We start from the raw sequence: 24,641 nt of genomic DNA on the forward strand, positions 1-24,641 counted from the left end.
TTTCAAGTTCTTTGAAAAGCCAAAAGTAGACTAAAATTTCTGAAAATGGAACATTGGATGATAGAATTCTTAAAATAATTTAGGCCATTTTATTGTCACAGGTATAAAATATATATGTACACCTACACCCTGGTGACTTGGATTATGACCTGCAGTGAGATTTAGGGACTTAAAAAGGCATCATGTATCAGTGCCCAGAACCCTCATCACTGCCCCTTTCTTCCAAAGACCATGTCCTGGCCATTTTATTACCAATCACTTCTTTGGAATCTCTAGATAAGATTGTCTGGAGGGTAAGTCTGCTGCTCTGTGTCACTATAGGGAAAAAAAGATGTCAAAGGAAGATGAGTAAAGAGTTGAGTATATAGGGTCTTACATCCTATACCTATTAGTGTCTATATTTATTTTCTCTTATTAAGAGCCCCAAGTATTGCAGTAACAAGCTTTCCTGAGAACCACTTTTAAGAAATTTATAATAATAACAAATGACAACCACTGAAGTGCTTTATATATATATTAATTCATTTATTTTTTATGCTATATTTAATTAAAATATCTCTGAGATGGGTACCATTATTACTGTCATTTCCTAGGTGAAGAGACTTAGGTCCATAGAGGATAAATAACTTGTTGATGGTACTACAACTGGTATATTGTAGGGCTATTACTGAAGTCACTGTTAGTGTGACTTCAGATCCCATATTCTTCGCTGCTACCAGAATCTGGACTGTTTAGGTAAAGGTGACCAAATATCCCTGGTGACCAAAACTGTATCAGGTTTCAATCTGGACATTTATTAATTGCTGCCAACTCTCCATTATACAGATTCCCTGGTGGCTTAGATGGTAAAGCGTCTGCCTGCAATGCGGGAGACCCAGGTTCAATCCCTGGGTTGGGAAGATTCCCCTGGAGAAGGAAATGGCAACCCACTCCAGTACTCATGCCTGGAAAATTCCATGGATGGAGAAGCCTGGTGGGCTACAGTCCATGGAGTTGCAAAGAGTCGGACACGACTGAGCAACTTCACTTCACTTCACTTCTCCATTATACTGGTGCTTTTGCCCTTTGCAATTGATAAGTAGTCTGAGGGTGTCATATTTTGAGACTCTCTAAATATATTTTTTCCCATTTTACCCAGTGGATTTTAGCATTCATTGGTGATCCTTGTCTGAATCATTTCTTATATTGGTGGTTGTGTCTTCATAATGTTTTGACTGGTAGAGAGACATTAGACTTGAAGTAGTCATTTTAAGGTATCACGCTAAGCAAGCATTGGTGTCTCATTAGATATTTCTCAAATTGTACTATGTGTGTTATAGTTTCTAATATTACCATGTAGTCTCTTGTTCTTGCTCCATCAAAAGCCAGTCTAAAATGTAGTTTTAATAAACCTACAAATAAATATTGAAGCCAGGAAATAAAAGTTCTCTGGAATTCCATATCGCCAGAAGTATTTGGTAGAGAAAATTGAAAAGAAGCAACCACAGTTAACTTTTAACACAGAAAGTCTGTAGAAAATCATTTCTTTGGTGATGCTTTGACCAGTAGAGGGCAATCTACTACCAGCCCTAGTTAAACCTCTTCTGCTGTTAAAGGCTGAAGCATAAGCTGCCTGCTTTGCACTATATTCCAGCTAGAAAATTAGAACAGTTAAAAGTTTAGGGTTTTTTTTTAAGCTCTGAGAAAATGATAAACTGCTTTATTTTCGTAGCTGGAAAACACTTTAAACGTGGTAAGATAAAAGTCATTGTATGGGCAATGGATTTCTGTCCTTAAGCTGAAAACCCATTGATACTAATCTGTCTTTAATAGGCTATGTCCTTTGGAGACTTTGTTTTGCTTTATACTAGTGATTACCACAAGCGTTACCTTCATAAAGTCATTCAGAACTCCAATTACCATAGTGGTAAAAAGAAAGTCTGACATTTTATTATATGAAAATTTTTCTCATATCTGTAGCTTTTCGTAACTTTTTTTAATCATAGCAGTTCCTGTACATAGTTTTGTAAACTCAAATAATACTAAAAGGCTTGTAATGAAAATAGCATGTCGCGTCATGTTATTAACCGATGTCATTTAAAAGGTCTTTTACCTAAAGAAGAAAGCAGAGGAGAAATTACCTTGACCCTCCCCTGTAGTCACTTCTTCCTGTCTGCTTAACAGACTCTGTAGATCCCTTCCTCTTAAGAGATCACCTAACCAGTTGCCTCATCACGCAGCATATGCTTGTTTTTATCTCTGTCAACACATTGTTCATTCCTAAATCTTCAATAGCCCTTCCACTCCCCACTCTTCAGTGGTGTGGAAAATAAATGTCTCTCCCTCTCTCTTTCATACCCAGATACACACACACAGCTTTTAAGCAAAATAATTCAAGGCATTGTCTTTTTTGTCAATGAAATTACTTACTATATTTGTTGTCACCTGTTAGAAATTAATGGCATACATACTTTTAATATTATGTGCATCATTTATCTACTGCTGCATACCAAACCACGCCTAGCTTTGGTGACTCTCAATCCTGCAGTTTGTTCTGGGGTCATTCATGCAGCTTCTTCGTTATCGGGCAGCTCAACTGAGCCTCAGTGGTCCGCGATGGCCTCACTCATGTCTGGAGCCTCAGCTGAGATGGCAGCTCAACTGAGCCTCAGTGGTCCGCGATGGCCTCACTCATGTCTGGAGCCTCAGCTGAGATGGTGGTACAGGCTAATTATCTCTCTCCATGTAATTTTTCATCCTGGGTTTATTTACCCTGGGTGGTCTTGGGGTTCTAGGAGCACAAAACTGGAAGCTGCGAGGCCTCTTAAGGCTTTTCTCAGATGCCGTACAATGTCCACTACATTTCATTGGTCAAAGCAAGTCACAGTACCTGCTCAGACTCAAGAGATGGGCAGACTCCACTTCTGGATGGGAAGAGCTGCAGAGAATTTTAATCTACCATCTTTTCTTTAATACACTTGCAACAGCAATGTTCTAACTAGAGTTTTATATTTTTTCCCCTCAAAGTACTAAGGATTAATATAGTATGCATACCTCAGAGTCCATTGTTTCTTGCATAACATCCAAAAATAAAACTTTACTTTGCAAAGACACACCCTCTGTGCCTCACTTCAGTCTTGGAGCTGTCATTTTCTTTTGCTCATTTCTTCTATGAAGAGGTGTATTGAAGTATCAGGAATCCACACTCTTTGCTTTGTACTTTTTATCCTCTGTAAATAGCCCCTTTCTATTTCTAGGACTAATCTAGCTTTTCAGTAAAACTATAGGAAAAGTCTCTTTCTGCTAACCTGATTGTAAGAAGTGGATCCTAAGAGTGGAGGCCGATTACTAATAGCTCCCAGAAAGAATGAAGTGGCTGGGCCAAAGCAGAAACAACGTTCATTTGTGGATGTGTCTGGTGGTAAAAGTAAAGTTCAGTGCTGTAAGGAACAATACTGCATAGGAACCTGGAATGTTAGGTCCATGAATCAAGGTAAATTAGACATGGTCAAGCAGGAGATGGAAAGAGTGAGCATCAACATGTTAGGAATCAGTAAACTAAACTGGACATGATATCTCCATTGCCTGCCTGCTAAGTCACTTCAGCCGTATCCGACTCTTTGTGACCCTATGGACTGTAGCCCATCGGGCTCCTCTGTCCATGGGATTCTCCAGACAAGAATACTGGAGTGGGGGAACACGTGTATGCCTGTGGCAGATTCATGTTGATGTATGGCAAAACCAATACAATATTGTAAAGTAATTAACCTCCAATTAAATAAATTTATATATTTTTTAAAAATTAATAGTTCAATATAAGAATGTAGGTGAGATAAAAGATCTATATTACATGTAACAAAAAAAAGAAAACTGGAGTGGGTTGCCACACCCTCCTTCAGGGGACTTTCCCAACCCAGGGATCAAACCCCTGTCTCCTGCGTCACTGGCAGATTCTTTACCATCTGAACCAGCGGGGAAGCCCCAGATATCTCCAATACTAGAGCCTAAAAGGATATAGAAAGATGATTAGTTTAGCTTGCCCCTCTAGTAGCATTCCCTCCACCATGCTAAGTTGTACTTATTACTGGAGGTTTAGTTATTTGCAGGATCACAAATGCCAGCTGACAGAGCATGAGGCCCTCATTTACTTATTTAGCTGACTCCTCTTCACCACTTGCCACATATATTTGGAACTCTATAATCAGTCTGCACAAGAGCTGACCCTGTGTGTTCCAGTGTTTTTCAAGTCTCACTGGCCACAAAGGGGAACTGAATATGAACATGCATGCAAACCTCATCAGTTCCCTTTGCAACCAGCTGAAAGTTGTTTTTAATATAGCGGAAACAGTGTTTTTCTTTTGAGTATAAACCAAATTTCCACCCAAATAATGAGACATTTCTGCTTCCGACAGATCAGGGGACATATAAGAGGACAATACATTGTGAGAAAGGCGATTCAACAAGAAAGTCGGAAAACAGATAAAACTCAACTGGGGAAGAGAAAGAGATGCTGCTGAGTATAGGAGAGGAAAGAATTAGAGTTGAGGGTATTGGGGGTGCTAGAAGGTCCTGATAGGGGACAGAATGTGAGAAGAGGTAGGAAACATAGAAAGGAAATGTGGATAACGGGAAAGGGCCTGTAACAGCATTGCCAGCTGTGTTAAAGAAAGGTGTCTAGATCTTTTAGTCCAAAGTTTGCCACTGGATAACATTTGAAAATAATCATACATCAGAGTGATTACCATTCCCACCTGAGTTTATACCATTAAGCCAGTTGTACAATGAAGGTGCCTTGTCTCCCAGTTGAGGATGCAAGGTGGTAACCTATTCAACCACTCTGATTACACATAACAAAGCCAAGTGACAGTAACAAAACAAAGACATGAGTGTGGCCCCTGGTTGCCACTCATTATGAAGGCAAAACCCAAAACTTCTGTCAAAGAGATCTTAGGAACATCAGCTCCAAACCTTATTAAATGCTCAAAATGCTGCCTTCCCAGCCTGCTGAGGATCCATGCTATAATGAAATAGTTCTACTAGCAGATAACTCACTGGCTTCCTGTTCTACAGCCAGGTGAAACATGCTGCTTTTGCAGCTCCTGTCCTTCACTGGTCCTCTTTCTGCTTGCTCTCTGAGGCCACACACACGCGCGCACCTGCACACACACAGTTTTGTTCTGTCTTTCCTTTAGTCTTCTGCTTAAGGCTAAATAATCCCATTCTTTCAAACCACCCCTTTTCTCCTCTGCTCTGCTACTTGCTCAAGTTTCAGAATATGGTTCTGACCAGCACAAAATAGCACGGGTCTGCACAGCTCTTGTCCTGGACTTTGCTGTTGGTGGTGAAAGCTCAATTGCTTTCCCCACCTCATTTGGTCCAAGTCAGCTTCCACTGTGTATCTTCCTAGTTCTGATGTTTACTTAAGCTTCTGACCATTCCATTTTGTATATTTCCCCTGTCTTTCTTTTGGCATTTGAGTATTTCAACAACATACATTGAATGTTTCTTAATGGCCAGGAACATGTATTCATTCATTTAGCCTTCATAACACTATGAGTTAGGTATTCCTATTATTCTTGTTTTCTCAGTAGAGGAAAGAGCTTGTACAAGGTTACATAGTAAGTGATGAAGCAAGAAATTGAACTCAGTCAGTCTGGTTGAAGCAGCTGCCCTATGAACCTGTTATGCTGCCTCCTAGTTCATTATCTAATATTTAATGTCACTAGGCTAAGAAGACCAATTGGATCCAGCCCCACCATAATCCTTGCTGTGGCCTTACCAGTGGGGTGATAATATTCTTGGTCCATTGATTAAGACTCTTCTCCTGGACTCTGTCCGGATGGGCAATACCAACATCTTCATAGTTTCCACCTCACTTTTTCTTCCAAGTTTCTCTCACTTGCTAGTGAATGGCCAGTTCTTTCTTTAAATATGTTGATACATTTAACAGATCTACTCCTGGTCTAGGAGACTTTCTATCCCTCTAAAATAATTTGCATGTCTATAGTAACATGTTTGAATTTTGTAGGTTAACACTCAGGAAACATTTTTCTTCTCAAAGGACACCTCATTTGCACTCCTGTGTACTATATCTGAATGAAATGCTAAGCTGTCTGATTATAAGATCATTTCATCTACAAATTCTTTAGCTTGGTCCTTGAAGGGTGTCATATTCCAGAAGGCCAGGGTTCCTCTAGATTTATTGATTAGAAAATGTCTTCCTTTCCTAGTGGTGACTGGCAGAAGAAACCATAAGCAAAGTAAAAGACAAGTCTCAGACTGGTAGAAGTTATTTGCAACCCATATAAAGAACCAAAGATTAGTATACAGAATATCTAAAGAATTATGCCAATGATTTGAAAGAAAAAAAGAATACAGGCAACTCATTATAGGGAAAAGGGAAAGAGGTGTAGATATGAATAGATCATTCACCCAAGAAGAAACATGAATGGGCAAAGAGATGCTGCTGCTCCTTTTCACTTGTAATCAAGGAAATGCAAATTAAAACCCTGGGGAGATGCCATTTCACACCTCTCAGATTGGCAAAAGTTAGTAAATCTGATAAAACCAAGTATTGGTGAGGATGTGGGTAGAGGAACTCTCATCTTGCTAGTGATGGAATAGGTGTATAAACTGATAAAAATCACTTTGGAGAGCAGTTCGTCACAAGTGAAATAAAATGAAAATGTGTATACCCTTTACAACCAAGCATTTCTACTTCTAGGTGTCAACCATAGCAAACTTCCACACATGCGCGCAGGAGACTTCACTTGAACGTGGTTTCTAATAACGAAACTGTGGAAACCACCTAAAGGCCCATTGTTAGGAGAAATGGAGAATCAAACTGTTGTTTGTTCTCACAATAAACACTATGCATCTGGGAAGATGAAGGGGACCTTCGTATATCCACATAAACACAATTTGAGTGAAAAAAGTTACAAAAGGGTGTATGAGTAAGATACTGTTTGTGTAAATTTTTTAAGCAAAAGCTAATGTACATTGTTATTTGTACCACTTACGTATGTTATAAAAGGGTAAACATGTACTCCAGAGAGATACCTAACTTTAGGCAAGCGGCTACCTCGAGGTGAGCTCTAGTGTATCTTCTTAGATTATGTATAGGTACAAGAAAACAGTTAAGTGAATAGAGCCCAAACATTTGATATCTGCACAATTTCGCTGATGGGTGCTTACTGCCTGTTACATTGTATTTTTGCTTTGTTGTATATTTGAACTATTTTATACCTAAGAGAAGAGTATATGTGGAATTACCAAACCACAGTATAACTAACAGTTCACTGTTGCCCCTGGAATAGCTTGTATGGCTTACTAAAGCAAAAAAGAGATTCTGTGCATCATCAATACCTGTATCCAAACCATAATTAGAAACCTTTTCCAAAGCTCATCTTAGGATGGTTCTTTGTGCATTTCCTGGGCTAGAAGCAAAATTAATGAGGGTGAGATGCTTTAATTTGATTTCATTTTTTCTCCTTCTATTCAACCTGCTTTTGTACTGTTTTATCATCCATATTTCAGGCAGAGCTTTTACAGAGTGTATGAATGTGTGATAGCTAGAAAACTAGTTTTTTAAGATGTTGGGTTTTTTACATCACATACTTTTGATGAGTAACAGCAGAATTTTTGCCCTAACTACATAGTAATGCCCATGTATGATGTGTTTTTTTAATAACAGAAGACATCTCAGTAATTACCATTTTGCTTGGGCAAAATAAAATGCAAAATGAAAAGCAGTGTTTTAGCAGAGACAGTGCCTATGGAATAAAAGTCTACCAACTTGCATCGCCTCATGAAAAATACAGTTGATACTTCCATCACAATGCAGTTAGGATTAAATGATTTTAATGCATGTCAAGCACCCAGCACAGTAAAAAGCACATCAACAAATATATTTTATTCAATACCTTGCTTCCTACTCCCTTGCATGTGAACTTGAAGGGGCAAAATAGAAGTTTAGGACAAACCTAGCACTTCCTTTTTAGCATAGGGTCTATTGTGAAACCACCAGGAAACCAGCCCTCCACATCTTAAATTTGAAAATCACAACCGAACTGAGGCACTTAGAGGAATTAGGTTCTCAACTGGGTCAAGTAGCTATGAAAAAGGACACGGTATCATCCATTGTGAGAGTTTCTACCTCAACCAAGTTGACATAATTCAGATTATATGGTGAGATTCAATCGCTTTGTTCTGATCAAAAATACAAGTTTCTTTAGAAGTTTTTGGTGTCCTTTGGTGCCTGACATAAAAGACTCTCCAGTAAATGTCATATTTGTTGTGAATATTTTTCCCACTTTGTGCTTTAGCTTTTATTTTTGTTTACAGTTTTTGACGCCCCCCCCCAAATAATCTACTTTTTAAAGTCAAAACTATGCTTCTTTCCCTATGGTTATTTCTATTTTATTAACAGGGAGTCCTCTCCCTTCCACAGATGAGTTAGTGTTTTAATGCATTCATTATTTACATCTAACTCTGATCCACTTGGAATTTTTGAGGGGTGTGATACAAGTTGTTGTTGTTCAGTTGCTCAGTCGTGTCTGACTCTTTGCGACCCCATGGACAGCAGCACGCCAGGCTTCCCTGTCCATCACCATCTACCCTGTCCATCACCATCCATGAGTTTGCTCAAAATCATGTCCATTGTCGATGCCATCCAACCATCTCTAAATTGGCTTTTTATTTTCTTTTAAATAAGCACAACACTATTTTCAATAAGTGCAGCACTATTTACGATTTCTTCCTTCCCCGATGCTTTTTGTGATGTCATCTTTATTTGCAGGGATTCTTTCTGAAGGAGGCAAGTGTATCAGTCACCCAGAAAAGTTTTAAACCCACTTTGCAAGATTCTTGCACATCAAGAATCTTGGGTTGCCCTCTGATTTGTTCCTGCTTCTACCCTTTTGAGAGATTAATTTGGCATGTAATCTTCTCATGTATCATTGAGGGTCTGCATAGAGCTGTGAGCTCTGCTCCACTGATAAGTTTATCCTTGCATGTGCTCCATGCAGTGCCATCATTAATAAAGGATAAGAATAAAATTTAATATCTGGTAAAAGAAGTTTCCATTCATATTTCAAAAAACTAGAAAATAATTAGCCTGTTAATATGTTTCTGCAGAATCCAGGCTGCCTGTTGAGAAAACTCTATTTCATGCTGTTTTTCTCTTGTGGATAACTTTTCAGTAATGCTTTGCTTCACAGAGCTGTAATTATATTAGTTCTACTTTCATATCAGCAGGACTGAAGAATCTATTTTAAAAAGAAGGTTGAAAATAAAACCTTCTGTACTAGAACATCATTTTCTTCTTCTATTGACCTGATCTAAGAAATTCAACTGCCATCAAACCCAGCTCTGCACAGAATAACTTTTTCAAAACTAACAGCAATACTCAGCATTTAGGTCTTACTCTTGCAACCAGGCAGTTAATTTTGCCTTTGTTTGGTTTTGCATATGTGAAATATTATTTAGAGACTTGTTCTGAAGATCTGTTGCAAGGTGAGGATAAGTATATGCTTCTGCATTTCCCTTTTCTGTATGCTTCCAGAACTAAACCTTGGCTTGGGGGAGCTAGGGACCGTATTTCAATAAGAAATAGAAGATTATATATAATAAGTAGCTTCGAATTTGGTAAGTTTAGCAAGTTTTTCTAAAAATGTAGAAATATTCTACAGGATGCAGGTTACTGTAAGGTGTATAGGTTACTATAAGGATTCAGGTTACTATAACATCTGTTGTTATGAACTTATAGATAGGTTGACTTTTATCAAAATTTATTTTGACACAAATATTATAGCAAGAATTGACTTGGTGTACTTTTTTATTCTTTGATAATACCATTGTGCAGGGCTTTATAGGAATTGTCACATTTAATATAAATAATGAGAAAGCTTCTAGAATTATGAGTACGTATATGTTACTTTTAATGTTCCTTCAGTTCAGTTCAGTCGCTCAGTCGTGTCCGACTCTTTGCGACCCCATGAATCTCAGCACGCCAGGCCTCCCTGTCCATCACCAACTCCCGGAGTTCACTCAGACTCACGTCCATCGAGTCAGTGATGCCATCCAGCCATCTCATCCTCTGTCGTCCCCTTCTTCACCTGCCCCCAATCCCTCCCAGCATCAAAGTCTTTTCCAATGAGTCAACTCTTCGCATGAGGTGGCCAAAGTACTGGAGTTTCAGCTTTAGCATCATTCCTTCCAAAGAAATCCCAGGGCTGATCTCCTTCAGAATGGACTGGTTGGATCTCCTTGCAGTCCAAGGGACTCTCAAGAGTCTTCTCCAACACCACAGTTCAAAAGCATCAATTCTTCAGCACTCAGCCTTCTTCACAGTCCAACTCACATCCATACATGACTACTGGAAAAACCATAGCCTTGACTAGACGGACCTTAGTCGGCAAAGTAATGTCCCTGCTTTAGAATATACTATCTAGGTTGCTCATAACTTTTCTTCCAAGGAGTAAGCGTCTTTTAATTTCATGGCTGCAGTCACCATCTGCAGTGATTTTGGAGCCCAAATGTTCCTTAACTAGTAATAATAATAGATAATGTAATTTAACCATTCAAACTGTATGTTTACAATAGAGACACATAGGGATATAAAATGTTTACTAACAATGTAAAAAAAAATTTATTTTGAGAACATGAGAGGAAATCAGTATTGTCATGCTTACTCAATTTCAGTTTGGTATTTGTTGATGTTGTCAAAGCAAAGTAATAAAAAAATTTATAAGGTCCTACTGCATAGCTCTGGGAACTATATTCAGTATCTTATGGTAAGCCATAATAGGAAAAGAAAAAGAAAAAGAATGTACAACTATACGTCAGTGAAATAAAATTTTTTTAAAAGAATATAAGGGCCCTTTCTCTTAGTTTACTCTCTATTTTTTAATGTACATGAAAATTTCAGAATTTGCTCTTTTTAATTGTATTCTACAGGTTTTCTGTATTGTTATGAAATATTTTAAACACTGAGATATATACCAAAAATAACATGACACTCATGTACCACCACACAGGCTTAAGAAACATTATTAATAATTTGCCATGTTTGCTTCGAATCTCTCCAGATGTAACCATTAACTTCAAATTGGTGTATATGTTTGTTACCACATGTTTTATATTTTTATTGCATATGTATAGATCTGTAAAGAATTTGAACATGGTTTTGTATTTTACATAAATTATTTCTGATGGTAGATACCCTTTGCAGTTTTTGTTTGTTTTTTATTCAATGTTATTTTTGAGAATTCTCCATGTTGATGCATGCAGGTGTAGTTTATTTCTCCATTCCTTTGCTGATGCATACTCATACTTAGTTTGTTTCCATTTGTTTAGTATTATGAGCAGTAGGTCAGTGAGCATCTTTACATGTGTTTTATGTATATGTTTCAGTGCTTCTGTAAGATGTATACCTAGCAGTGAACTTGCTGGCTCATAGGGTATATGCATCTTTAATTATACTTTACCAAACTGTGCGGTCCAAGATGGCTAAATTGCTAATAAATCTGTTTTAAGTAAGTTGCAATCTTAAGTCCTGTTGCTAGGCTATTGAATTTTAGCCCATCTGTTGTTTGATTTTTACTGTACAGTATTTAAATTCTTTCTATTTTATCTAAGAAGTGATAGATAATAGGTTGATTTCAGATTTGTTAGAATTTTATTAATTATCATTTTATCTGTTGATAGGCTTAGACATAAATGAATACAGTGGCAAATTATACAAGCTTTTCAAATGACAATGAACATATATTTTCTGATATTCTAAGTCAGTCCTGAAATCAGTTAACTGTTAAACACACTTTAAATTAGTATTAGGTACTTGATTTTGAATAATTACTTTAGTGACTTGAGAAACTATGACATTTTCTTTCATTATTCTATAGTCAAAACCATAAATTTCAGTTAATTTTATCATCTATGTTAACAGCATTAGCCTAACAATATATTTGTAAAAGATTTTATATACAGATGTACTCTAGTGATGACTGTGAGCTTACTCTTGAAATATATTACAGTTAAGCAAATGAAATATCACAGATAAGCAAAGAACTTCAGGAAGACCTGAGCTTTGTTTCATGATTTTTTGTTCTTCAGGGAATTAGGCTGCATTTTATCACTTTTTCATATGTTCAACATAAGTGCTTTAAGAAGTAGTCTGAATTTTAGCCACGGCAGATGTATCATGTAGGGAGTATCCTGGTTTAAATTCTGAAGTACTTTCACTCCTGCTCGCTTCCCCTTGAAATCGTCTAGAAAGAAGCTGGCACATTATCTTGCGAATATTACTGGACATCAGGAAATACATGACTGGATCTAAACAGCTGTTAAAAGATGAGAAAACCAGCATGATCTCATTGGTTTTGTGAACGATTTCCTTCCAATAGCAAGACGACACATTTAGCTGTGAAGAAATATAGACAAATCGGAAGGCATGGTAGGGAACAAAACATACAGTAAAAATGATAAGCACAATGAAGGAATTCCGGGCAGTAGTGGCATATTTACCAGAATTCGGAAATTTTGACCTCCTTTTAGAAATCCTCAATAGATTCTTGCCAATCTTAATATATGAAAGGATAATTAGTAGGAAAATTAGCCAGAACATTACCACAAGAACATAGTTAAAAATTGCTTCTCCTTTTGCATTGAGCTTATCTCTGTAATGGAAGCACATCGTGGAATTATGACCTCCTTTCTTAAGGGTTAAAATAATCATAGTTAAAAATCCAGCAAGAGCAACTATCCATACTATACAGCAAACATAAATACTCTGCTTGGTTGTTATTGCCTTCCGTTGTTGGATAGACCGATTAATTTTGATGTAACGATCCAAACTGATGAATCCAAGCAAAATAATGCTAATATACATGTTCATATAAAATAGTGTTCCCACAACCTTGCAAAGAATCACACCTAGTGTCCACTTGTTCTGATTAATGTGATACATTATTCGGAAAGGGAGGCAGAAGATAAGTAAGAGGTCTGCAATGGCTACATTGAGTAGGTAAATCTGAATGGAATTTCTTTTGCGGTGGATACCCAGGAATACATAGAGGGCAATTATGTTTCCAACCAGCCCCATGATGAAGATAACAGAGTAGAATGTTATTAACACACTGGAGAGTAATTTTTCATCCATGGAGCAGGCAGTAAAATTTGATGCTCCTGAGAAGTTGTGTGGCGATTGGATGCTATAATTAAAGTACACTCCTTTGGAGGAGTAAGACCAGCTGCTGACTGAAGTTGTCATCATCATCACCATCTGACTTCTCAATCTCTTCTGTAGGGATCAAAAAATGAAGGTGCTAAAAGGACATGTTCCTTGAGTGTAGTTTTTATGTCCTCAGATGTTTCCTACAACAGAATGCCAAACATTGAGTGAGTCGTTTGTTATGTTGGTAACAATTACTTTAGCTCAAAGCACAAATAGTAAATGATTGATTTTTCAGACATTGTAAGAAACTTTTCTTTTATCCTACTTTGGACCATGTGGATATCTCCACAATCTATGCAGGAGCATTATGGTATCACAAGACAAGCAGCACATAGTGTAAAAGTGTTGGAGCATCCTGCACTAACCTTTTCTATCCTATGGTCAGTGTTCAAGGTCTGTTGTTGTTACATTAAAATCAACTGAACTGTGAACTTGTCTTTTCTTGGGGAAGCTGGGATGGGAATAGAAATGGAGATAGAGATGACAGCTCATATTTTTCAAAGATGAGTTGTCAGTTTCCCTAAAGTGAAGACATGAGACATGAGTGAACTGAACCCACTGCTGACCCCTGTCCAGTTTCCTGCCTTGACTCTGTCCCTCATAGATGGCATTCATTCATTCATTTTGGTACCTATTGCCATGTAATGTGTGACAGACTGTGGCAGTCTCTCATTCCACAGTGGGAATAGAGGTGTGTTAGTTGCTCAGTTGTGTCCAACTATTTGCACAAATAGTAGATGATTGATTTTTCAGACATTGTGAAAAATGTCCAACTGTGACCCATGGACTGTAGCCCACCAGGTTCCTCTGTCCAAGGAATTATCCAGACAAAAATACTAGAGTAGGTTGCCATCCCCTTTTCCAGGGAATAGAGGAAAGGGTCGTAAATTTCTTTTTCAATCTAACACCTCATTGAAGGTATTAAAATCACTTGCCTACAGGGGTGTGCAATTAATGTAACAGACCAATAGAGCACAGCACTTACCTGGTTAGGTAGACTCACAACATTTGCACAGGAGAGCAAAGTAACCAAACAAAACAAAGACAGGTGATGATGGCCACCAGAGAGTCAGATTGGAGAGTCCGCTGACCTAGAAGCATAGAGTGGCAATGTAAATAGGAAAGAGGACATGCAATCCAAGATTTTGAAAGTAAGTACCTGCAGGTGACATAGACTGTGGGCTAGGGCGTTTGGGACTGTTGGTAGTGTGTGAATTCCACTTGTCTGTGGCAGCAGACAATGTTAGCAATGCTATTTGTTACCTGCTCTTTGTTTGGCATTGGCAGCTCTGAAGAGCTCAGTCTGAGAGGTCATCATAAAGAGAAGATGAGAGGATAGGATTCTAGGGGGTCTCATCACTGACTCGATGGACGTGAGTCTGAGTGAACTCCAGGAGTTGGTGATGGACAGGGAGGCCTGGCGTGCTGCGATTCATGGGGTCGCAAAGAGTCGGACACGACTGAGCGACTGAACTGAACATCACATCTCTTTCTTATAATGACTGCCATACTTAATTACAGAAGCTTCTTAGCAGGTGTAACAGCCATTCAGGGTCTCACATCAAAATGAGACCTAACTAACTCTGTGACCTTCAATAAAATAACCTTTTCTAAGCATTAGTTTGTTTGTAGAAATGAAAAGAAATGCATTCTACAAACAACAAAACTGTTCTTTTGTTTACCTTGGCATATACAAGTGTTCAGTGACAGATTTAAAACAACACCTTTTGATTAATTTCATTTTGGTGAATATCTTGTGCTAAGTCGCTTCAGTCATGTCTGATTCTTTACATCCCTATGGACTGTAGTCTGCCAGTCTCCTCTATCCATAGGTTTCTCCAGGCAAGAAGACTGGAGTGGGTAGCCAGTACCTTCTCCAGGGGATCTTCCCAACCTGGGGATGGAACCTGCATCTCTTATGTCTCCTTCATTGGCAGGCAGGTTGTTTACCACTGTTGTTGTTCAGTTGCCCAGTCGTGTCCAACTCTCTGTGACCCCATGGACTGCAGCATGGACCAGGCCCCTTTGTCCCTTACCATCTCCCGGAGTTTGCTGAAGTTCATGTCCGTTGCATTGGTGATGCCATCCAGCCATCTCATCCTCTGACACCCTCTTCTTCTGCCATCAATCTTTCCCAGTATCAGGGACTTTTCCAATGAGTCAGCTATTCACATCAGATGACCAAAATACTGGCGTTTCAGCTTCAGCATCAGTCCTTCCAGTGAGTATTCAGAGTTGATCTCCCTTAAGATTGACTGGTTTGATCTCCTTGCTATCCAAGGGACTCCAGCACCATAGTTCGAAGGCATTAATTCTTTTGCGCTCTGCCCTTTTTACAGTCCAGCTCCCACAATGGTACGTTACCAGTGGGAAGATCATAGCCTTGACTTTATGGACCTTTGTCACCAGAGTTATGTCTCTGCTTTTCAACACACTGTCTAGGTTTGTCATACCTTTCCTGCCAAGAAGCAAATGTCTTCTGATTTCATGGCTACAGTCACTATCCGCAGTGATTTTAGAGCCCAAGAAGAGGAAATCTGTTACTGCTTCCACCTTTTCACCCTCTATTTGCCATGAAGTAATGGGGCCGGATGCCATGATCTTAGTTTTTTTAATATTTAGTTTTAAGCCAGCTCTTTCACTCTCCTTCTTTACCCTCATCCAGAGACTCTTTAGTTCCTTTTCACTTTCTGCCATTAGAGTGGTATCATCCGCTTATCTGAGGTTGTTGATGTTTCTTTACCCCTAGCACCTCCTAAATACTGCTTGTAAAATGAAGGTGAATATGACAGAGACCCTGCTCTCGGAAAATATCTTTGCAAGAGTGTGCATTCAAACTTTGAATGCTGTAAAGTAGATTTGAATTACCATAATTCATTTCCTGATTTGACATTATACACAGAGAAAAACATTTGAAAGAACTTAGCCCTTCTTAAAACTCTACCCATAATTTCATCCAGAAGAAACCATTTTAGTAGAGGATGAAATTCCAGTTTAAATTTTTGTAAAGAGGGAAATTGAATCCTTGGAAGGGGAACTGACTGGTGAAAAGGAAGTTATGTAATCCCCAGTGACAGCCTGTCCCCAGAGTGCAGGCTCAGAACAACAGAGGGAGGGAGGCAAGAGGACCGAGGCCAGTCTTTTGTGTGTCTCAACTGCAGGGAGCCAGATTTCACAAAGTTGTTAGAAACTTACAGGTGTGCTTCTGGTCAGCTGAAATTCTAAAAAGGAAAAGGCAATCTAGGAAGAATGTCAGGCTGCCAAAAATGGAGCTGAACATGCAATGTAGATTACCAGGAAGAGAAGGGCCCCTGGAGGGGAACCTGTGTTGTGTGGTCACATAGGGAGATGACTGAGGCTCAGGTAGAAACAGCTCATGGCCACTGATGAAAGTGAGCTGAGGCATGACAGGTGACGTGATTTTGAGAGCTCAGATAGCTGAAATAACTTTGAAAACTGTAGAGGGTTTTTTTTTTTCTTTTCTTTTCTTTTCTCCATTGCTATATTTTAAACTCCATTAGAGGGCGACAGAGGATGAGATGGTTGGATGACATCACTCATTCAATGGCCGTGAACTTGGGCAGACTCCGGGAGATGGCGAGGGACAGGGAAGCCTGGCGTGCTGCAGTCCATAGAGTTGCAAAGAGTTGGACACGACCGAGCAACTGAACAACAGAGTTAGGAAACAAGTCTGCTTAATTTGCCTCTGTGTACCAAGTGCTTAGCACAATAAATGCTGTTGAATGAAAGAGGGGATTTACTCAAAAAGTTTGTGAAGTCCTACATGTGGATATTAAAATCAACTGTTCAAGTACAGGAAAGGCGTTAGCTCCGTTAACAGAAACACAGTTGTAGTTGACTGCAGTTGCCATATCCATTGTGTGATGTGGCTGCAACAAAAACTAGCCTGTCCTTGGTTGACTTCATGCCTGTGGAGTGTCTTCAATGAAGACTGTCCTACTAATCCAGTTCTGTCCTCAACTGGTAAGGTCTGACCCTGAGTACAGGGTTTCATCCTCAGCAGCACACTAAGAAAAGGCCACAGAGCCAGTGGGGGTTGGGGTGGGGAAGAGCAAGGAGCAAGTGGAAGGGAACAGGCGCCTGGAGATGGGAATGCGTTCAAGGCCGTGGAGAAAGGGATTGCACCTTGTGTTGTATGTCTCCCGAAAGCAGAACAAGGACCAGTGAGTAAAAATGCCAAAACAGATGTCTCCTTTTAAGGAAATACTTTTTTAGAATGAAACCATCTATCTTGGGAAGTAGTAAGGGTCTTACCACCAGAGATTTTTTTGAGACTACCATGATTGGGTACTTTGTAGAAGGGACTCTCAGTAAGTCTCAGTCCTGGCTACATATTAGAATCCTCTTGATGGCTCTTTAAAGATACCAGTGCCTGGCCCCCTCCCTAGATCTTCTGATTTAATTGGTCTGGAATGGGCTCCAAGCAATGGTTTCCTCTAAAAGCTCCTCAGGGCATTCTAATGTACAGTCAGAATTGAACCCTCGAGCTAGATGACTGAACCGATAAGTAATATTTATTTAGCATTTGCTGTCTACCAGGCAGTGTGTTAATAAGCATATTTATATTATTTCATTTACATAATCCTTATAATAACTTTGTGAGGGAGGTATTAATGAAAAATAAAGATGTTCATGATTGCTACCCATGACCACAGATCCATCTGACTTTCAGAGCCAGTGATCCGTTTCACCAAACCTCGCTCCTCCTAATCCCAAATGATCAGCATCTTCTTTATCAATGATGAGTTCTGTCAGCAATACTTTGATATGATTCCTTTAACATTATCCACACTAGCAATTTTAAGGAAAGATTATGTCACCTAAATTTACCTCTTTGAAAAAGGTACTAATCTTTTTGTTTGCTATGTTCATGAAAATAAGTAAGTCAGTCCAGAGTTTGCTGAAATTCTCAGAATGCTGAACAGATTTTCCCCCAAAGTATATCTTTCAAACTTATTTCTAGGCCTGATAGCCATGATCAAGATGTTTCTAGAAAGCCATTTAGCACAAAGCCTGAAACCATTTGCCTCAGCTCCAATCTGCAGATAAATAATAACTGAGTAAGATCACCAATAAGTCTTCCTTGTTTTGCTGCACTTTCAAGCTCAAAGAGAATAATGTATTTTTTTTAATAATAATAATATCCATCATTTAGAAGCCTATATTGAATGGCTAGTGTTGTCATTTATTAATGAATTAACAGATAAGATTCCATTTTGAACTTAATGGCTGATTTCTGTCTCCTTTACAATGTGCCAGTCACTTTCTATTCCCAAGGCCATTTACTGATGTTTTCAAAACTACTTACTTGATTTGTTAAGAATGGCCAGTGAAGATAAACAAATCACTACATTCACAGAGGGGACCAATTTCCCAGTGGATATGAGTTGTGACTTGTGTGATGTGGTCACTGTGGTTTTTTGATAGTAGATGGTTAATGGTTTTTAATGGTATTACTTGACAAATCCTGACGTTTGCAACCCTGTTATTACTGCTGCATTGTACCCACTAGCACCACCTTTCTGTGCCAGTAATTTTTCAACTGGCTGCTATAGGAACTTCTGTACTCAGGGGCAGGACCCAAGATTCCACTGTAGCCTCCAATGAGCAAAAGCTTTTTAAATGCAGTTTGGGGGGACTTCTCTGGTAGCACAGAGGATAAGAATCCACCTGCCATTGCAGGGGACATAGGTTCAATTCCTAGTCCAAGAGGATTCCACATGCCACGGGGCAACTAAACTCATGCCCCACAACTACTGAGCCCACACTCTAGCGCCCCGGAGCCGCAACTCCTGAGCCCATATGCCACACGTACTGAAGCCTGCCCACTCCAGGGCCCGCAACAACTACTGCGTGCTGCAGCTACTACAGCCCATGTGCCTAGAGCCTGCTCTCTGCAACTACAGAAGCCACTGCAATGAGAAGCCCGCACACCACAGTCAGAGAAAGCCCACACAAAACAACAAAGACCGAGCACAACCAAAAATAAGTGTTAAAAAATAGTTGAAGCTTTTCAGAATTTATAGCTAACAAAATATCAGTGAAAATTATTTTCCATATAATAAATTCATGTATAAAAATGCAGTTTGGTTATGTTTGTGAAAACATCACATAGAAAATACATACCTATTTGGCAGTGCTATCAGCCTTTCACATTTGTAGTTTGACGTGATATCCACTGAATCATTCAGGCCATGCTTTAAAAATTGCACTAATTGCTGCATACAAAATGAAAATTAAAAAGCATGTCATTTTGGAAAGAATACTATTAGTAGTACATAAGGTTTTGTTATCAATTTAACTGTGGTTAAAACATTTTTTAAAATTTAAGTGCATTGACTAAAGTGTATTTTGCTTTTTCTTTTCTCCAATATTCACCATAGTAACCTCTGAAACATGAAACTTAAATTTTAATTGATCTGGTAATGACCATAAAATAGAAGCCATATAATAAAGAAAATACTATCATTAAAAGTAGGGAGTCAGCATAACTTAAAAGGTACTTATGGAAATAAAGTGTGTTACATATGAAAATAACTTTTAATCAATTCAAGTAGATCTGCAAGTCTTTGTCCAGGATACAAAACATAGTACAAACAATGTGACTATATTGATAGTGTGATCTTAAACATCGCATATCCTAAAGAAGATATGGCCTCATTTTAAGTCAAGGCAGTGGTATCGTTCAAGCAGTTTACTCAGAGTTCTGGAAGCAAAGCATTGCTAGTCACCCATGAAGCAAGTTTCATTTTTATTATTCAGATCATCAAAATGTAACTTCAAAAAGGATCATTTATGCAGTGAAATCAAGGCATACTCACAGTTCAGGCTCTCCTGAAGTAAAAGGAGCTGATCCCCAGGCTTCCCTACACACAGACTTGTCTTGGTGTGTCAGCTGGGTTCCTCCATCCGGTTGTGGTGCAATTGGTTGGGTTTGTCTTTTTTAATATATTTGAATGTGGTAATAGGTGTATTTTTCTCCTTTCTTTTTTCAATATGACAACCCTTAGACTCCCTGTGAAAATATTAAAAACTTCACCACTATGCAAAACTTTTATCTTTAAGCTCAATCAACACAACTTTAGGAAACTGCTTATATCTTTTACATGAATACCTTCCACCTTGACAATTATGAAAAATTTTCCTTCCTCCCCCCAAATACTGAAGTCTATAAATTCTAAGCTAAAATATTCATTTTCTGTTTTTCCTAAGTAACGATACATAATATGCTGTCTGGACCTTTAAAGCATAAGCATTTAATTTCTCTTTCTGGATTCATTTTAGAAACTGGCAATCAACATAAAATAGCATTCCTATATTGCATTATAGTAACATGAGTAATGAATCATTTTATTATTTAGTTTTAAAGTGTTACTTAGTGTATTTTATGTATTCCCTTAATTAAGACCTTGGATTTATTTTCTAACAGAATCTTATAATTTTAGGATTAGATGAAATTTGTAATAGTATTCTCTCCTTGATAAACTCTCCCAAGTAGATTGAAATATCTCCTATATTTTAAAGAAAATAGTGAAGTTACTCTGCAGGGAGTGTTTAACCACTATATGTCCATCTTAACTGCTGGCCCTGCAGTTTAATCACATTTCCCCTTTTTTTGTTGTTGTCATCTGAAGGGAAGAAAAGTTAGTTCTTATCCTCCCCACAATTATTGCCCTGCAACTCTGTTTATTTTGCACTAAATAATATTTAACTCATTGGGCTTTATCTAACAATTCTAATTATCTGGGAGTACATTCTCTCTCCTAAACATCGTGTTCTCCAGTGCTCTTAGTTTGTCATAAATTTGACACATGGGACAGAATATTTTTAAGTTGCTAGAATAAAAACATTTTGTAGCTCTTACTTCCCCCTAGAACTTCTGAGAAGGAAGATCATTACTGTATTGGTCTAGGAGGAATTTCGTGTGGGGAAGGCAGGTGTAAAAAAGCACAATATTACCTTAACTATTTTTAAATGTATAGTTTAGTGGTGTTAAGTATATTTATATTGTGCAAATATGCTTATATTGTTATATTTATGCTGTGTAAGTATATTTATATTCTTCAGTGGTGCTAAATATACTTATTGATATGTTTGTATCTAGAAATTTTTCATCTTGCAAAACTGAAATTCCGTGTCCACTAAACAAGAACCCCTCCTCTCTCTACCCCCACCCTTGGCAACTACCTTTCTACTTTCTGTGATTTTCAATACTCTAGATAATTCATCTGAGTCAAATCATACAGTGTTTGGCTTTTTATGCCTGGCTTATTTTGTTTAGCATAATATCCTTGAGGTTCACCCATGTTGTACCATATGACAGACTACTTTTTAAAGGTACATAATATTCCACTGTATGTATAGACCACATTTTCTTTATCCATTCATCTGTCAGTGAACATTTGAATTGCTTCCACCTCTTGACTATTGTGAATAATGCTGCAATAGACACAGGTGTACAAATAGCTTTTCAGAATCCTGGCAGGAATTTTTTAATGACTAGTGTTTATTATATGTTCTATTTCATAAAATCTAATATAAATTTTTTATCATAGTAGCTATTTTTCCACACCTAAGCGATCCCCTTTTCAAAACACTAATTCTGTTTCAATCTTCAGTTCCCTAATGACCCTACTGTGACCCAGTTTTGAGTATAAGCTTTTCTTAGTTCTTCCTTTGTATGATCCTTTTTCCTGTTCATTCTGAGCTTTGTGCTTTTTGTCTCGGTGTTCTTAGCTTATTCCCATACATCCTCTTCCGCTCACCCTTCCCCTTCCTTGAACTTTGTTGCTATCTTAGCTCTTTATACAAAAGATAAAAGTAGAAAAGAAGAAATAAACAGATACGCTGGTTTCTGCTCTTACTGATATCACCCACCTGCCTCTCTTTATCTAAATCCCAACCCTGGTTAAATTCAGCTGACCTCCCATTCCAGGCCTGAACCCCACCAGCTAAAATGAGGACCACTGGGTGTAAACACAGAATAGTGTTCATGGGTCTTGCTTTAAACTCATGACCACACACCTTGAGTGGGCTCCTATGCTGCCAGCAGTCCTGCCCTATTTCCTTAGTCTGGGGCTTCTCAAAGCATGGGTTCCCAGACTAGCAGCATCAACGTCACTCAGGAACTTGTTAGAAATGCATGTCTTAACCTCATCCCAGACCTTATGAGTCAGAAACTTGGGGGGATGTAGGCCAGCAACTCTATATGATACTAAAGTTTGAGAACCACTGTCTTAGTTCATTTTCCTATCCTTTGAAAATACTTTTTCACACCTTCACTCTTCTCACGCTGCCAACAGCCCCCTCTCCTTCCCCACTGTCAATTGCTGATCACTTTTTATTTCAAGTAAATGGAAAATAGAAGTGCTCAGAAGAGAACTTCCTCATCTTCTAACATTCACATCTGCCTGCATCTACAGGTGCCTCCCTCACTGTCACTAGGGCCAACCCCCTTCCCACTTGTACACTACATCCCATCCCCTTTCTTTTCTGAGGTCATTTTTTTCCTTTTTATAGGATCTTTCCCACCAGCATGCAAATGTCTGTCTTTAAAAAACGAAACAAAATTTCCCTGAAGATGTCGATGTAGTGACCTAATGCATATGTTGTTATGTGAAAACTTTGAGTATGTGTATGCATTGTCTCATGTTCAAAACAAAACAATGGAAGGATAAACCAAAAACGGGTACACATGGTTGCCAATGAGGAGGGCGAGACTGGGCTTGAGGGGAGGGAACAAAAGGTAGGCCTCTCTGAAAGGTATTTGTTTATGGTTGGGCTTCCCTGGTGGCTCAGACAGTAAAGAATCTGCCTGTTATGCAGGAGACCCAGGTTTGATCCCTGGGTCAGGAAGATCCCCTGGAGAAGGAAATGGTAACCCATTCCAGTATTCTTGCCTGGAAAATCCCATGGACAGAGGAGTCTGGCGGGCTACAGTCCATGGAGTCCCAAAGAGTCAATTCAGACACAACTGAGCAACTAACACAGTTGCCTTTGAAACTTTATGTACATGTTTTGTATAATTAGAACACCAAATTAAGTCAAAATCTAGTTAAAACAAATTGACTTCACTATGTAACAAGTTGAAAGTAAAACCACAAGGAGAATTCTTTTAAGTGACTTTAAAATAGGGTTACAGGTTAAGTATTATACAAGGAATTGCAGGCACCTTTCACTCAGATTCCCCATATGTGAACATTTTACTGGTGAAATGATGTGGTTTGTTTTAAAAGACTTCAGCAAAAACATAATAACAATAAATGGTTGGAGATAGATAAAGCAATAATGACAGAATGTCAATAATTGTGAAACTGGGTGATTTGTACATGAAGGTTTTGTTAATTTGGTTTCTCCAGTTGTAAATGTTAAAAAGTTAAAGAAACCTCCTTGGCTTCACATTCTCTTCTAGCTACAGCCCATTTTTCTAATCCTACTACAGTAAAGTTTTGAAAGATATCTGAATTTACTATTTCCACATCATCTCTTCCTATTCTCTCTTGAACATAGGTCAGAGGGGATTTTTGTCTCTGTTATACCACCAAATGGCAACCCACTCCAGTATTCTTGCCTGTAGAACCCCATGGACAGAGGAGCCTGGCAGGCTACAGTCCATGGGGTCACAAAGAGTTGGACATGACTGAACGACTTCACTTTCATACCACCAAAATCCTTCTTATCGAGGTCATCAGTGAATTTCAAGTTGCCAGATATCATGATCAATTCTCACCTTTAATGACTTCTTAGTAGCCTTTCAGGACACCAGTGTCTTCTGATTTTCCCCTTGCTTCACTGTCCAGACATTTTGTTTCCTTTGCTAGATTATTCTCATCTTCCTTGCCTCAAATACTGGTGTGTACCAGGTCTCAATTCTCTGACCTCATCTTCTCTATTAGTAGTTCACTCCCTAAGTGATTTCATTCATTATCTTGGCTATAAATATTATGTACATGCTTTTGATCCCAAATTTATATCTCTAGTCCCAGCCTTCCCTCTCCTGTCTTAAATGACCTCACACTCAATTTGTGTGAAACCAAATTCTCAACCCCTCTTTCATATTTCTACTCCTGTGTTTCCCAAATTCAGTAAATGACATCCTCATTTTCACTCAGTTGCTCAGGACAAAAACCTAATTACCATACTTGACCTATCTCTCTCTTTCACACCTCATATCCAGCAGCAGTTCTTGTCAAATTTACCTTCATAACATATCCTAAATGTGACCACTTTTTACCCTCCCAGCCTCTATAACTCTGGTCTAGTCCAAATCACCATCTTCTCTTGCCTGAACACCCACAGAAGCCTCCTACCTGGTCTCCTTTCATCCATTCTTGCGCCCTTGCCATTTCTTCTCCCCGCAGCAGCTCAAGTGATCCTTTCCAAACCTAAAACTCATCTTCATGCTCTC

The 24,641-nt window shown here is 38.6% G+C and overlaps 2 protein-coding genes across 2 annotated transcripts in view; one reads left to right on the forward strand and one right to left on the reverse strand.

The window, feature by feature from the left end:
* The window catches only part of CASK (calcium/calmodulin dependent serine protein kinase), a 377,556-nt gene that overhangs the window by 219,946 nt on the left and 132,969 nt on the right, over nt 1-24,641 (forward strand). The gene's annotated exons all lie outside the window — the stretch shown is intronic.
* On the reverse strand, nt 12,143-13,267 carry GPR34 (G protein-coupled receptor 34). Its single transcript, XM_052662820.1, has one exon. It carries the CDS (start codon nt 13,259-13,261, stop codon nt 12,143-12,145), a length of 1,119 nt encoding a protein of 372 aa, XP_052518780.1. The 5' UTR covers nt 13,262-13,267.

This window comes from Budorcas taxicolor, chromosome X (genome assembly GCF_023091745.1).
Source record: "Budorcas taxicolor isolate Tak-1 chromosome X, Takin1.1, whole genome shotgun sequence".
Classification (NCBI taxonomy): domain Eukaryota; kingdom Metazoa; phylum Chordata; class Mammalia; order Artiodactyla; family Bovidae; genus Budorcas; species Budorcas taxicolor.

What these genes read in the sequence shown, in the direction of transcription:
- GPR34 (XM_052662820.1), bottom strand. Translation starts at nt 13,261, where the DNA reads ATGGTGATGATGATGACAACTTCAGTCAGCAGCTGGTCTTACTCCTCC.